This window comes from Heliangelus exortis, chromosome 1 (assembly GCF_036169615.1).
Source record: "Heliangelus exortis chromosome 1, bHelExo1.hap1, whole genome shotgun sequence".
In the NCBI taxonomy this organism is placed as follows: Eukaryota; Metazoa; Chordata; class Aves; order Apodiformes; family Trochilidae; genus Heliangelus; species Heliangelus exortis.
In genome coordinates this window covers 134,263,496-134,278,262 of record NC_092422.1, presented here as the reverse complement: position 1 = coordinate 134,278,262, position 14,767 = coordinate 134,263,496, and the positions used below count along the sequence as shown (strand labels likewise).

General features: G+C 45.7%; 1 protein-coding gene across 29 annotated transcripts in view; it reads left to right on the top strand.

Moving 5' to 3' along the window:
• CACNA1C (calcium voltage-gated channel subunit alpha1 C) overlaps positions 1-14,767 on the top strand; it is a 475,146-nt gene that overhangs the window by 448,407 nt on the left and 11,972 nt on the right. For 15 of the 29 annotated variants that reach the window (XM_071767801.1, XM_071767775.1, XM_071767792.1 and 12 more), the window contains 9 exons: positions 328-493; positions 1,391-1,518; positions 3,241-3,337; positions 4,690-4,792; positions 6,950-7,051; positions 11,008-11,135; positions 12,270-12,419; positions 13,260-13,612; positions 14,523-14,549. In XM_071767801.1, the coding sequence (XP_071623902.1) occupies positions 328-493; positions 1,391-1,518; positions 3,241-3,337; positions 4,690-4,792; positions 6,950-7,051; positions 11,008-11,135; positions 12,270-12,419; positions 13,260-13,612; positions 14,523-14,549 (1,254 nt within the window). The remainder of the gene's footprint in view (positions 1-327; positions 494-1,390; positions 1,519-3,240; positions 3,338-4,689; positions 4,793-6,949; positions 7,052-11,007; positions 11,136-12,269; positions 12,420-13,259; positions 13,613-14,522; positions 14,550-14,767) is intronic. The other 14 variants (XM_071767749.1, XM_071767851.1, XM_071767836.1 and 11 more) reach the window with 3 other exon arrangements.

Sequence of the window (14,767 nt, the reverse complement as noted above, 5' to 3'; positions counted from 1 at the left end):
TACTCTCTCTTAATTTTCAAGGAGTTTTTTTGATGTGATCCATAGCCACGTCACACATGTCTTGATGACTCTGGCTGGTTGGAACATGACAGCCCCATACCCGGACTACACAAAACCGGTCAGGAATAATATACTGATGATGGCAACAAAGCCAAAAAAAGGAGCAGGGTGGGCCAGTGTATGTCAAAGACTGACCATCTTGCTTTTAACTGACCTCAGTGGCAAAATTCCCATTAATGTTCATGGGAGCAAGAACAGGTTGCTAATGTGCCAGTCCCTCTCACATCGAAGGTCAATGCTGTCTTCCCTTGACCTTGCCATGCTCAGGTGTGCCACTGGTGAGGCCTGGCAGGAAATTATGCTGGCATGTCTCCCAGACAAGAAGTGTGACCCAGAGTCAGAGCCGGCCAACTCCACCGAAGCCGATCACTCCTGTGGCAGCAGCTTCGCTGTCTTCTATTTCATCAGCTTCTACATGCTCTGTGCCTTCCTGGTGAGTCTGCCCCAGCAACCAAAACCTGCCCTCTGTCAGACTGAGCCCCTGACTCCCCAGACACCAGCCCTACACAGCAGAAGAATGATCTCACAGAGGGGAAATCTTCTCATGGGGTCTTTCCCAGCCGTGCCCTTTCAGAGACACCTTGGTCATTGCCATTCCTGCCTGACTCCCTCCAGCCCAGGGGGATGCTCTGCTTCCACTCCCAGTCCTTTGTGCACAGCAAAGGAGTGTTCTTTCCCCCTCCTCCTCAATGAGAAAACCAAATTAGCATGTCGTGGGCTCTGCTGAGGCTAGCAACGCCTCAGCCACACTTCCCACTTTCCCTCCTACCTTCCTTCTGGCTGTTGAGCAGGTTTTTCCTCCCCTGCCAGCAGCAATGACTGTGAGAATACACATATCCCACTTGCATCTGCTCGCTGTTGGCAATGTGGCGTTGCTCAGAGTGACAGCACATGCTCTGCAGCTGGCATCAGTGTGCAAAACTCCCAGTGAACAGCAGCAACATTTTAAAAGTTGTGGTCTTAGGCCAGAAGAAAGGAATTTTGTCTCAGCCCTACTCCTATAGTGGATAAATCCCAGGTTATCTCACCACTATCCTGTTCTGCTAGGCAAAGACACAGGTAAATTAAAAGTCCTTCGCAGCATGTTTAAGCATTCAGCAAACTTGAGCCTCACCCATTTAGTAGGGAAGAGAGAGAAATGTGACCAGCTGAGAACATCCTGTCTTTGGGATCTTCCTATTAAACTGAAGGGCTGGCAGGAGGAAACAGAAGACCCATACCAAATGACTTCCTACTTTTATGAGTCCAAATCCAGGCCTTAAATGGAGAACCCAGAAAAGTCTGCTGTTACCTGCCTCATCCATCAAGTCATCTCTGTCCTTGTTTGCAGATCATCAATCTTTTTGTAGCTGTTATAATGGATAACTTTGATTACCTGACACGGGACTGGTCCATTTTAGGACCACACCACCTGGACGAGTTTAAAAGGATCTGGGCAGAGTATGACCCCGAAGCCAAGTAAGTAACCCCCCAGCCTGGATATCAGAGCTCCTTGGGAGAACAGCCTTGTTATTTTCTGGGTTTTTTTGGTTTTTTGGTGTTTGTTTTTTTTTTTGTTTGTTTGTTTTTTGTTTGTTTGTTTGTTTTTTTGTTCTCTTATTTTCTGTGCAGTAAGTGTCAAATTCCTTCTGCAGGAACACTTTTTTCCTACAAAAATCCTAAATTAAATACATTCACAGGGTATTGATGGTGATCGATAAGCCAGCAAAGTACAGAATCACATAAAAATCTCAGTGTTACTGACAGGACAGTGCTTAACTTTCATTCTGGGTGAGATTTAGACAGTTTAGGGACTGGCAACAGGAGTCTGAGAAAAGGAGGTTAGAGGCTGGTTTATTCCTGCATGTGTTTGCTATACTGAGGTGTGACTGTTCTGTTTGACTTTCTACTCACAGTAGAGTTGATGTGCTCTTATCTCCTTTTTGTCATATGCCATATAGGCCTATCACAACCTGTACCTTCACATGGTTGTCTGCAGATGCGTTGTCTGCAGAGGTTGTTCACATCAGCAGACCTGCAGGGATTAAAAGTTACACAAGTACAAACAAAGGCTTAGCTGACATTCAGTAGTATATGCTCTGTTTGACACATGCTTAGGCTTAAAGTGCATTTAGATCCCTGTGACTTTACTGTACAGCTGAAAATTGTAATTGCAAAGCCCCCTTCATAACGCAAAATGCGTGGAAAGGGATCTTGGCATAAACTAAAATCAGATCTCCTTGAGACATAGTGTCAGGATTATTTTGGGCTCAGGTTCTGCAGTGTGTGAGGCCGGGTCACATTATCAGAGTGACACGTACATTGAAATCCTTTTTCCCAACCATGGGGACTGCCCAGAGAGACTTCTTATATGGACAGGGGATAAGCACAGAATTCTAATAAGTATGATGTTTGTTAACAAAACAGCTGCTACTATCTGTGCTTGTTGGAGGGCAAGACTGCAGTGGCTGAAGCTATATAATAAAGGGCCACTCTGTCCAGATGACATCCTGTAAATGGGAAGTTCCTTTTTTCTCTTCCCTACTGATGTCCCATGCTGGAAATCCCACCTCTGGCTCTGGTAGATGTCATCCTTCCATGAGACAATTCTTCTGAGCTGCATTTACAGGACTTAAAAGAAACCCAACTGCTGCTGTGGAGGAAGTTCAGCACTTTGTTCTGTGCTGGTTCCAGTGACAGCCCAAAGCATAAACAAGCATCAAAAGACAGTGCCTTAGGGCTATTTATACGGGAGGTAAAGCACCAGAGATAAAAAAATGGATTCTTTGCACCACTGTGCCTGCTGTAACCATAAGACCAACAAGTAAATAAGCAGCTGTAGATTTTGAGAAGGTCAATGGTGGAGGGGACAACCCCAAACAGTCCATTCTGACACTAAGAAAACTCAGCCTTCAAGCCACTGAGGGCAGTTCCTGCAATTATTGACTTCTGTATGACTGACAGCTGGGTCGTCTCCACTACTAGGAGCTCCATGAGTGTTGGGCCAATCCTGAGGAATGCACAGAATGCAAAGGGGTTGGAAATTATCCCTGAAGCCATCCCCGGGCTATGAGGGGGTGTGGCAGCCGTGGGGCTGGGAAGATCTCCCTGATACTTCTGGATGCATCCACAGGCTGCAGGCGGGTCAGCAGTTGACTCCTCAGTAAGGACGCGCCCCTCACTGTTCCTTTTCCTCTCTAGGGGACGGATAAAACACTTGGACGTGGTGACACTGCTCCGGCGGATCCAGCCCCCCCTGGGCTTCGGGAAGCTCTGCCCTCACCGGGTGGCTTGCAAAGTAAGGCACGCTGCGGCTTGGGGACGGCTAGGAGTCACAGCAAATAAATAGCACACGGTGGCATTTCCTAGCCAAGCCTGTCGACCAGCCCGGGTGACTCTCTCCGCTGCCCGCCGGCCGGGGCTGGCAGGGATCCCGGCAGGAGGGGGCTTCCCCGAGGCTGCAGAGCCTGCAGTCATCAGGTCTCTGAACCTCTCCCCTCCCTCGGCCGCCCTGCACAGGTCCCCGGGCTCCTCCGGGCGTCAACAACTTGGGCCAGGGCTGGAGGGTCCACTAGCAGGGGGTTGTCACCTAGTCAGGGACATCAGCACACGTCCAGCCCCTCTCTCCAGCCTGGGGAGAGCATCCCTGGTAACTACATACGGCTCTCAAATGCCAAGCACAGAACCCATCACACATAGGTTGGTGTTATCAAACACACATCCCAAGACAGATTAGGACAGACAGAAATAACAGGGCAAGTAAAAATATCTCTGAGATTTTTTATTATTTTTTTTTTAATAAACAGTGCACCAAAAGCTTAGGGTTTTCTCTCATTCTCATTTAAATAACTGACATATTAAACAGCAAGGTGAGCTTGGTATTAATGTACACAAAGGGCATGAACAGTATTTCTCTGAAAATGTCTCATTTATTTGGTTGTGAGACTCTAACTGTGTAAAAGGTCTCTCTCATTATAGTGGATAATGACATGCTTATAACCTTTATGCTTCCTTCACTCCAACGATACTCAGCACTCACTGTCTGTCCTACATGGCTTTCTAGAATTACTGCAGGGCAGGCAGCCCTGTTTTAAAAGTGAGAGGGGTAGTGGTTGGATAAAGCAGACCCACTTTCAGGTTCAGCTAATACCCTTTCCCCAAGCCTGTCACTAAAGAAAAAGATTCTGGCTCTCTGTTTATGTACAGTTGCACCAGCGTTAGCACAGGCACGTTTTCAAGTGCCTTATGAGGTATGAAGAAACCAGTTTGCTCTTTGTAACGAAAAAAAGGTGTAATTTAAAATCCAAATGGTTTAGAGACTGGAAGAAATATTTGCCCAAGCAATACACTGCAGGCAAATGCCTACTGGCCACTGGGGAAAACAAAGGTTAGAAAATGATAACCACATTGACGAAAATAGAGTATCTAGTAATGGGAGAGAAACCTCAGGAGAAAGACAGCATGTCTGGGATGACAGGTAGATATGACAACTACTTTTATATTTGTTTAACTAAATTCATAGACCATGGACGCTTATATAAGAGGGGTGGCAGGTCTGGATGGCATCATGAGGGCATGAAGAAGAGCATTTATACATACATGTGCTTTTGAAGTATGAAGATTTTCCTCTTTCTTGTCCTTACATCACAGCGCCTTGTCTCCATGAATATGCCACTGAACAGTGATGGGACTGTTATGTTCAATGCCACTCTCTTTGCATTGGTCAGAACAGCACTGAGGATCAAGACAGAAGGTAGGAAGCTTGCTGACTGCAAGAGCGTGAAGGTATCTGAGTGGTGTTCACACCAGATTGTGATGAGCTGTAATACAACACTAAGGATATCTTGTGCAAACTGATACCATTTACTGATACACAGCAGACGATACAAAAACAAGGTAAAGATGTTTGGAGGAATAATAGCTTCTAGAGAACAGCATTTCCAGTTACCTAGAAAGCTGGTGCTTCCTGTGGTATCATCTCAGATTATTGATCAGTGGTCTCAAAGTTAAAAGTTTTAGATCAATGCCTGCTCAAACAGCAATCAGAAGGAAGAAGGGCAAAGAAGACTCCCCCTGGGCAAACTAGATGCAGAGCTGGTCTGCTTTTTGACTGCTGTTGTCACTGATCTTCCAATTCAAGGGAAGCAAAAGAGCTTAGATTCAAGGGTTTCACCTCACTAAAACTCCTCCTCTGCTTTCATTAGCATGAGTTAACATCACTTAGTGACAGGGGTGTTGTAAGCCTAAAGACAGATGAGAAGCAAAGGCACTGCTAATAGCTTTGCATAGAGCAGCAGGTATAATTGTGGAAAGCAGACAAGATTTTGGGCTCAGCTTGTCTCATTTGTTGCATTCTTAAAACTGCTGTACTCAAAGATACTGGTCCTTAGCCAAAACCTGGCTTTGTTTATTAATGTGATGCTCTAAACTGTCTGTGATTCACAACTAAACACCTCTGCCTCAGGAGTGGCTGCATTACATTGTGGGCATGGGAAAGCAGAGACCAGCAGAACCTTAATTTACTGTGCCAGGATTACACTGTCAGTTGAGCTAAAATAAAAGTGGTCAAATTTTAATATTATATTAAGGCCTTGGATGTTGTGCTAAGCAGAATTTGACTGTAGCCACGGAGGCTCTCCTGAGGGAAAAGCCAATCACAACACTTGCAGAAGTTCTTGCAGTGTTTTATGAAATGGAGACCCAAAAAGTACTCAATTTTCTTGTCCATTTTAGCCTCAGAATCTCAGAGTCAATGCCAGTGAATTCCTGGGAAGCCACTGATAGCCTCTTTCTTCCTTGCCTTAGCAGGACTGTAAATGGTTAGGGCAGCAGTTTGGAATTAACACTCTTGAGTCAGATTTCTGCCTTTGATGCTGTCCACCTGTTCCCTCCTCAGCAAGTTACTTAGTGTCCCTGTCTTCACTGCATCCTATTAAGAGAGCTACTGCCGTGCACACTGAGGAGCCTTAATGCTGGGGAGCAATAAGAAAAGCTGCAGGAACACCACCTTTAGAAGGACAAGTTAGTGGTTTTGTACACCTAGAGAGAGAGACAAGGGAGCTTCAATTATAAGGGTTCAAATGTAGATAAATCAAGAAATAAAATTGAAGGTGAGTCGTATGGGAGGAAATGGGTATCTAGAAAGAAAGGATATAAATCAAGTCTGCTTCACTGACTCTCAAAAGGGTAATGTGGCTTGATTAATGTCCCATCTAGCTCAGAGCTCCTTGGAGGAACATGTAAAGTCTAAGTTCAGACAATTACATAAAAGGCTTGTTACAGCCTATGCTGTTCTTCAGAGAATAAATGCTAATATCCTGGGACAGTCCTCTGAGTCAAATAGTGAAAGCCCTACACATACCTGGAAGTACCTTGCCGGAGCACTGTGCAAACACTACAAGGCAAACTCTTGGCACCATGCAAACAATTTTAGATCTGCTGGGAGGCAGGGATTGCAACAGGTAATTTTTGGAAAATGCTGCAAGCAGGCCCAGGTTTTCAGATTTCTAGATGCATCTTTAACGACCAATTCTGTTCCCTGGGCTGCAGTTTTCCATTAACTGACCTCCCTTCTCATCATATTCAACCTCACTGGATCTCAATTAAAATTTGAAGTGTTAGATGAGATTTTTGCTTTTTGGGATAAAGTAGCAGCTATATTCTGTTGTTTCTGGCTGTTGCAGACTTTCAGTCAGCAATACAGTCACCTTCCTACCCTGGAATGACTGCATATTTAGGTGGAAATCTCTTCCTATCAGGATGCTTTAGCAACAGTTAGAGCATCTTTTTGTCCAAAACTTTCCACTACTGGAAAAGCTATATTTTCTTCCTAAGGCTGCCATGCCAGACATGAAATTGCTCCTCTGCAGGGTCTGCTTAATTCCTGTCTCTGATGATTTTCGCCCTGCAGGTAACCTGGAGCAAGCCAACGAAGAGCTGAGAGCAATAATTAAGAAAATCTGGAAGCGCACCAGCATGAAGCTATTGGACCAGGTGGTGCCCCCTGCAGGTGGTAAGTGCAGGATCTTATCCCAGTCTCCCCCAGTCTCTCTTTTTCCCCACCTGACATGTCCTACTGCACCTCACGACCGTCAGGTGGAATATGGAAGGCAAGCCTTCTTCTGCAAGCTGTTACCTGTATTTCAGCAGGCTGAGATCTGTTTCTACCTGTACGAACATGAATATCATGTTCTGACTGCTGAGCAATCAGGGAAGGAAGAATATACACATAAATAGGAGCTAAAAACCTTTATTCCTAGATGTTGCTTCAGTTTGATCACAGTGCCTGATGCCTGCCAGGGGCGGAGGAAGCAGGCAGAGCTAAGTAGCTCCTGCGAGGCTGGTGAAGATTGTAATCTGATTTTGTAAGGTGTATGGCCAAACACTCAAGTCAAGGACTTATCCCCATATCATAACCCCTTCATATTGAGCAAAACTACTTTTATTATGGCATATAACTCTTCTTTCATTCACATAACTTCTTTGTACTACAATACCTGTCAAAGACTCATGCACCTGTGGACATTCCTCAGCCAGTGTGAACCTGTGTAATAGATTGCTGTGGGTTTCCATGCAGCACCCCTGGTAGTCTTACCAGGCTTACCAGGCTTTTGGGTAACTCCTTTTGCTAGGCTTCTTGAGGCCCCAGGTACACAGGCATCCAGTGTGTCCTTCACTGACTTTCCAGGTGGCTATAGCACAAAACAGCACTTAGCAATTAATAAATAGTTGCACCCAGATCCTGAACCTTGCTCATCCTGCTCTGAAGTCAGTGGACCATGTCTTATAAAATTTCCAGTGGGTCTGGAGAAGGGAGAAGAGTTACCTGGATAAAACCTTGGTGCACATGTTGGCTGCCTGGCAAATTGTATTGATAGAGAATACAATAATTACTTCATTTTTGTGGAGATGTGAACATTTTGGTGCACTGACCCCCATGCTAGGGGTCTGCTACAGGCCACCCAACCAGGATGACGAAGAGGATAAGGCCCTCTATAAAAAGATAGGAGCTGCTTCACCCTCACAAACCATGGTCCTCCTGGGGGACTTTAATCACCCCAACATATGCTGGAGGGACAACACAGCAAAGCATCAGCACTCCAAGAAGTTCCTTGAGTGCGTTGATGACAAATTCCTCCTTCCAACAGTAGAGGAACCAACCAGAAAAGAAGCTTTGCTAGACGTTGTTCTCACCAACAGAGACAGGGTGGTGAGTGATGTGAGAATTAACGGGAGCCAAGGCTACAGAGACTGTAGAATTCAAGATCCTTAGGGCAGCGAGGAAAGTGCAAAGTAAATGGACTTGATTTTAAAAATCACTTGATTTTAAAGCACTTGATTTTAAAAGGGCAAACTCTAGTCTCTTCAAGGATCTGTTTAGTAGGGTGGAATGGGATGAAGACCTGGATGGGAAAGGAGCCTAGGAAAAATGGTCCATATTCAAGAATAACCTCCTGCATGCCCAGCACCAATGTGTCCCAGTGAAGAAGAAGGCAGGCAGGAGTGCCAGGAGGCCAGCGTGTATGAGCAAGGAATTCCTGGACACACCTAGGGGTAAAAATGAATTTAACAGAGGATGGCAGCACGGACAAATAATCTAGGAGAAGTACAGAGAAGTAGTCAGAGAAGCAAGAGATCAAGTTATGAAATCAGAAGCACAGAACTGGATCTGGCAAGGGGGGTTAAGGACAACAAGAAAAATGTCTATAGGTATGTAAGTGATAAGAGAAAGACCAGGGAAAATGTGGGCCCACTCCAGAAGGAAACAGGAGAGCTGGTCACCCAAGATGTAGAGAAGGCCAAGATACTCAATGACTACTTCGCCTCTGTCTTCAAGGGCAAGGACTCTGGTCACACCCTCCATGTTACAGAAGCTAAAGGCAGGGACTGAGAAAAGGAAGATCTATAGATGAAGAACAGGATTGATACCACCTAAAGAACTTAAAGAAGCTGAAGGTGAACAAGTCCATGGGACCTGATGGGATTCAGCCAAAGCTCCTGAAAGAACTGGCAGATGAAGTTGCAAAGCCACTGTCCATCATATTTGAAAAGTCATGGCAGTCTGGTGAAGTTCCCACTGAATGAAAAAGAATGAAAACCCCCCATTTTCAAAAATGAAAAAAAAAAAAAAAAGAAGACCTAGGGAAATACAACCAGTCAGTCTTACCTCTATGGCTGGCAAGATCATTGAGTAAAATCCTCCTGAAGGCTTTGCTAAGGCAAGCAGATAACTAAAGGGATGACTAGTGACAGCCAACATGGCTTCATCTGGGGTAAGTCATGCCTGACTAATTTGGTGGCCCTTTATGATGGGGTCACAGCCTTGCTGGACAAAGGCAGAAAACAGGCATCATCTACCTGGACATCTGCAGAGCATTCAGTACTATCCCAGACGACATTGTGATCTCTAAACTGGAACCATGATTTGATGGATGGACCACTTACTGGATAAGAACTGGCTGGCTGGTCACACCCAAAGAGTTGTGATCAGTGGCTCAGTGTCCAAATGGAGATGTGTGACAAGTGGTGTTCCTCAAGGGTCAGTACTCAGAGCAGTGTTGTTTAACATCTTTCTTGGCAACATGGACAATGGAATCAAATGCCCCCCTAGCGAATTTGCTGACAACACCAAACTGTGGTGAAGTCAACACACTTGAGGGAAGGGATATCATCCAGAGGGACCTTGACAGGCTTAAGAAGTGGACTCAGGAAGTTCAAGAAGGCCAAGTGCAAGGTTCTGCACCTGGGTCGTGGCAATTCCATGCACAAATACAGGGTGATAGAAAGGATTACGGACAGCCCTGAGGAGAAGGACTTGGGGTGGTGGTGGACCAGAAGCTCAACATGAGCTGTCAGTGTGTGCTTGCAGCCCAGAAAGCCAGCTGTGTCCTGGGCTGCATCAAAAGAAACAGAGACAGCAGGTCGAGGTAGGTAATTCTCCCCCTCTACTCTGCTCTTGTGATATCCCACCTGGAGTGCTGTGTCCAGTTCTGGAGTCCCCAGCATAAGAAGGACATGGAGCTCCTGGAACATGTCCAGAGCAGAGCCACTAAAATGATTAGAGGGCTGGAGCACCTCCCTTATGAAGGCAGGATGAGGAAGTTGGGGTTGTTCAGCTTGGAGAAGAGGAGGCTCTGAGGTGACCTTATAACAACCTTCCAATATCTGAAGGGGGACTACAAGAAAGCTGGGGTAGGGCTTTTTACATGGGTGTGTAGTGAGAGGACAAGGGGAAATGGTTTCAAACTTGAAGAGGGGAGATTTAGGTTAGACATTAGGAAGAAATTCTTTATTTTGAGGGTGGTGAGATACTGGAACAGGAAGTTGTGGCTGTCCCCTCCCTGGAAGTGTCCAAGGCCAGGCTGGATGGGGGCTTTGAGCAACCTGATCTAGTGGGAAGTGTCCCTGCCCATGCAGGGGGGTTGGAACTAGATGATCTTTAAGGTCCCTTCCAACCCAAACCATTCTATAACTCTATGCTAGGCACAACCTGACAGAATTTCAATGCAGACAAGGGCCAGATCATGTCTGGAATGGATGGTCAGTCAGATGATGCTGGTGAGCCCAGACTCTGAGTATCTGTTACCTCAGGTTGTCACAAAACAAAGCAGCGTGCATTGACGCCAACTGGGAGGCTGCTGCTGTAGCAAGATCCTATGTGGAAAACTAATGCCAGAGGCTGCAAAAGTCAGAGGCACTTCACCATAAGCAACATACATCCAGAGATGCATGGCTATAGGGGTTCTTCTCTCTGCCAGCAGAGATAGCTTACCCAAGTGCCACATGCACCTCTTCTCCTGATGGTGCAGCAATCCCATCCTTCAGTACTGCACCCAGATGCCATAAGAAGCAGAGATGCATGGCCATGCCCAATGTTCCTGCTGCAAACTGCAAAGCTCACATTAGTGAATACACCTTTTACAATCACTTGCTTGTTTAATTTATTGCTTTTTTAATACCCCTTTGCAGATGACGAGGTGACTGTTGGGAAGTTCTACGCCACTTTCCTGATTCAGGAGTATTTCCGAAAGTTCAAGAAACGCAAAGAGCAGGGATTGGTGGGCAAGCCCTCCCAGCGCAACGCGCTCTCCTTACAGGTGACAAGCAGGCACAGGGTGGACAGGAGTGGTACAGTAGAGGCATTAGACCCTACTTCCCTCTCAACATACTGGGGGCTGCAATGGACTATCCACACTGGGAAGGAGCTTGTAGACCCCTTGAATTGCTACATCAGTCGTTTTTGATAAACATGTATGTGCCACAAGCCCCATCCCTTGGCTCTGTAGGTGGAAGGCATAAGTGAGGTATATCCATGGTTTATCAATCTGCTGGTAATATTTGAAATTTGGGTTCTTTTTAGAGAGCTGGTATGAAGTGTCCAGCAGACAGTTGGTTATTACAGCATTCATTCTAAACTTTCTGAGGGGGATCACTCTAGCAGGGTCAGAGAGAGCATGTTGCTGGGAGGCAAAATCAGTTCAAAAGCAAAAAATCATACCAGAATGCCAAGTCTATCCAACAGACCGGGCATCAGGCTCTCAGACCTGAGATCTGTTCACCACATGTTCACTGGGTGGACTACCAGGCTGTGTGAAAGAAGGAGAAAGCCTCATTGACTCTACAAGCAGCACCATTTGTGTCCCTCAAGTATACAATAAAGAAGAAAGTTAACTCTGGAGCTCCAGCAAGCTAAAACATGCTGTGATGCAGGCATAGATAGAGAGTAAGGTCTCAGCATACCCATAGCTTACCTTTCTGGATGGACTCCCTGGAAGGGATTTCCAGTCAATGAAGGCTCTGAAGACTGTCCAGGTCCAGATGCCAGAAGTCTAGCTAGCTATTAAATCCATATTTAAGCTGCTGATTCAAAAGAAGATATTTTCAGAGGCACTGGATATATGGTTCAGCTGGAACTGTGGGTGCTCTAGGGCTTCTGGATTGTGGATCTAAGAACTCAAAGTTGAAAGCATGCAGACCTGCTTGGTCAGGCCTATGATTTATGTCTCTGTCGTGTTGTGATGAAGCCAGGGGACTAGCAATAAACATTCCTATGTTGAATTGCTAAGAGTTTTTCCATCTCTAAGATGGAGATAAAAGAGCAGAATTTGTTGATGTTTTTCAAGAAGCTGGAGATGCTTAATATTTTAAGTAAAAGGGCTTTACAGTGCTTAGGAAGAAATAACACTGCTTTTATTTCTCATGTGCCCAGTCGGAGATATAAAGCTCTATAGTTTGCTGTTTTGCAGGCTGGTTTGCGCACACTTCACGACATTGGGCCGGAGATCCGACGAGCCATTTCTGGAGATCTGACAGCTGAAGAAGAGCTAGATAAGGCTATGAAAGAAGCTGTTTCTGCTGCCTCTGAAGATGATATCTTCCGGGTAGGTGCTGAACAAGTTTACAAACTGAGGTTAGACCAATATCTGAGCTGTTTCAGCTGGGACCTCCCTGTTTTCTTGACCATAGAGTGGTGGACATAGGGTGACAAATCCTGAGACCTTTGCACAGTTTTTATCTCCTTTTCTTCCAGTGGAAGTTTGTCTCCTCAAACCTAAATAAAAGTAGAATGAGAATGGCCAAAGAGTCTGAAGAACAAATCAGTTCAGCCATCCTACAGTCTGCAGAGCAGCTGCCAGTCGCAACTCTGTGTTTTGTTCACTCCTCCTTTCATTGGCACGAGTAGCATCCTTCCACCCTCCCTTCCAAAAATTAGACCAGAGCCCAAGAGAGCTCCTATGGAAGGAGGAAATTTTCTGAGCAAGTTACCTAAATCTTTTTTTTATTTCACTCCTGCTTCTTGTAATTGTCTCCCTGGGTAATATTCCCTCTCCTTTGGCATTTTCCTCCTTTCCTTACTGAAAGATGCTGTTAGTGCCTTTTATTACTCATCATTTAAACAGCATAACTGGCTCGTTAAATCTTTCTTCATTTGTTCCTCCAGGCAATTAATAGTTTCTAGTGCTCTTCTCAAATTCCCCCTCATGTCTAAATGTTGCTTTGTAGTTGCACTGTGAAAACCAGAGAGCAGTTACCTTGTTCTTGCACCCCTACCCATGAATAGAAGTCCATGTACCATTCTCTGGTGGGGGGAGCACCGGCGCCATCATGCACACTTTAGTCCTCACATTTTTTTTCCTCAACAACTGCCTAAGCAGTAAACAGCAAGGCCCTTGCACATCCTCTCACTCACGAAGGGACAATAATTTCTGTTTCTCTGACAGAGAGCTGGAGGCTTGTTTGGAAACCATGTCAGCTATTACCAAACTGATGGCAGGAGTGGGTTCCCCCAGACATTCACCACCCAGCGACCTTTGCACATCAATAAGTCTGGCAACAACCAGGGAGATACTGAGTCTCCATCTCATGAGAAGTTGGTGGACTCCACATTCACTCCCAGCAGCTACTCATCTTCAGGCTCCAATGCCAACATCAACAATGCCAACAATACTGCCCTGTGCCGCTTCCCCAGCCCACCCAGCTACCCCAGCACTGTCAGCACAGTGGAAGGCCACGGAACCCCATTGTCACCCACCATACGTGTCCAAGAGGCTCCTTGGAAACTACCTTCCAAAAGGTAAGCTTCACGGACAGAGGATGGGTCGAGGGATGAGGGGGAGGAACATGCATGCAGACACCAGAGCTCTGCTGCCACACTGAAGTTACCCACCAGACCCAACAAACATCAACCAGCCTGCAGCCTGGATTGAGCCACCTGGTTCTCCACTTGTGCCAAAGCCCACAGTGCCACAAATATGCATCAGCTAACCACTCTAAAGTAGCAGTACTATCACTGATCAACACACTCAGTTTCTTTGGGTTTTATCATGAAGAAACTCAAGTGAGAACAAAAATGAGCCTTATATGTCCCTCCTTCACTACAGGGAGGTGTTTTGTCAACTGTTAACTACAAGACAAAGGGATTGCAAATCATCTCCTGAGCACCCAATAGGGACCTTTGTGGAATAGCAGTGGGTTTTTAGTCAATGGGTCCCATCCCTACAGAGATCACTAAAGGCATTAAGGGAGAAGGAAAGCAAGGCTTTCAGAAATGCAGCACTATGCAAAGCAAAGAAATTCCTTTTTCAGGACAGCTTTCAGGCTGTCTACAGAGAGATGGCTTAATATGAAAGGAGTACCATTTTTATCAGTGGGGGACTTTTTTAAGCATTTCAGTAACAGCACGAAGGAGCTGGATTATTTTTTTTTTTCAGTGCAGAGAGGAGGCAATGTGACAAGGTTGGGAAACGCTGCCCAAGCAAAGGACAGAATAGGACAATAAGATGGAGAACATTCAGTGGGTGCAGAACTGCCCAAAGAAAGAGCCCAGTGTTTTTTCTCTTTTGTGCCTTCCTGGGGGAAGCCGCAGGAGCTGCACAACGTGTGTTGCCATCTGCCCTCCTCCCTTGCTGATTTGTGCTCCTATGACACTGCTAACATGGTGTTCTTTTCTCTCCTTGCTTTCTTGGGTACCTTCCTTGAATTAGGACTCATTACTACGAAACACTGGGACGGTACGTGTTCTCCCTCATGCTCTTATGCTTGCTGGGTGTAAGACCCATTGTTTCTCCCATTCAAAGTCCAAATACCCATTAATGCTGAATATGAACTCCTCTTTCTGATGTCAGTAGGGCTGAAAAAAGAGGTAATGATCACCCTAACATCTCCAGAAAATACTCCCAGGTCAGGCAGGTAGTGATGCATGGACTGTACCTAGCTGATTTCTAGATAT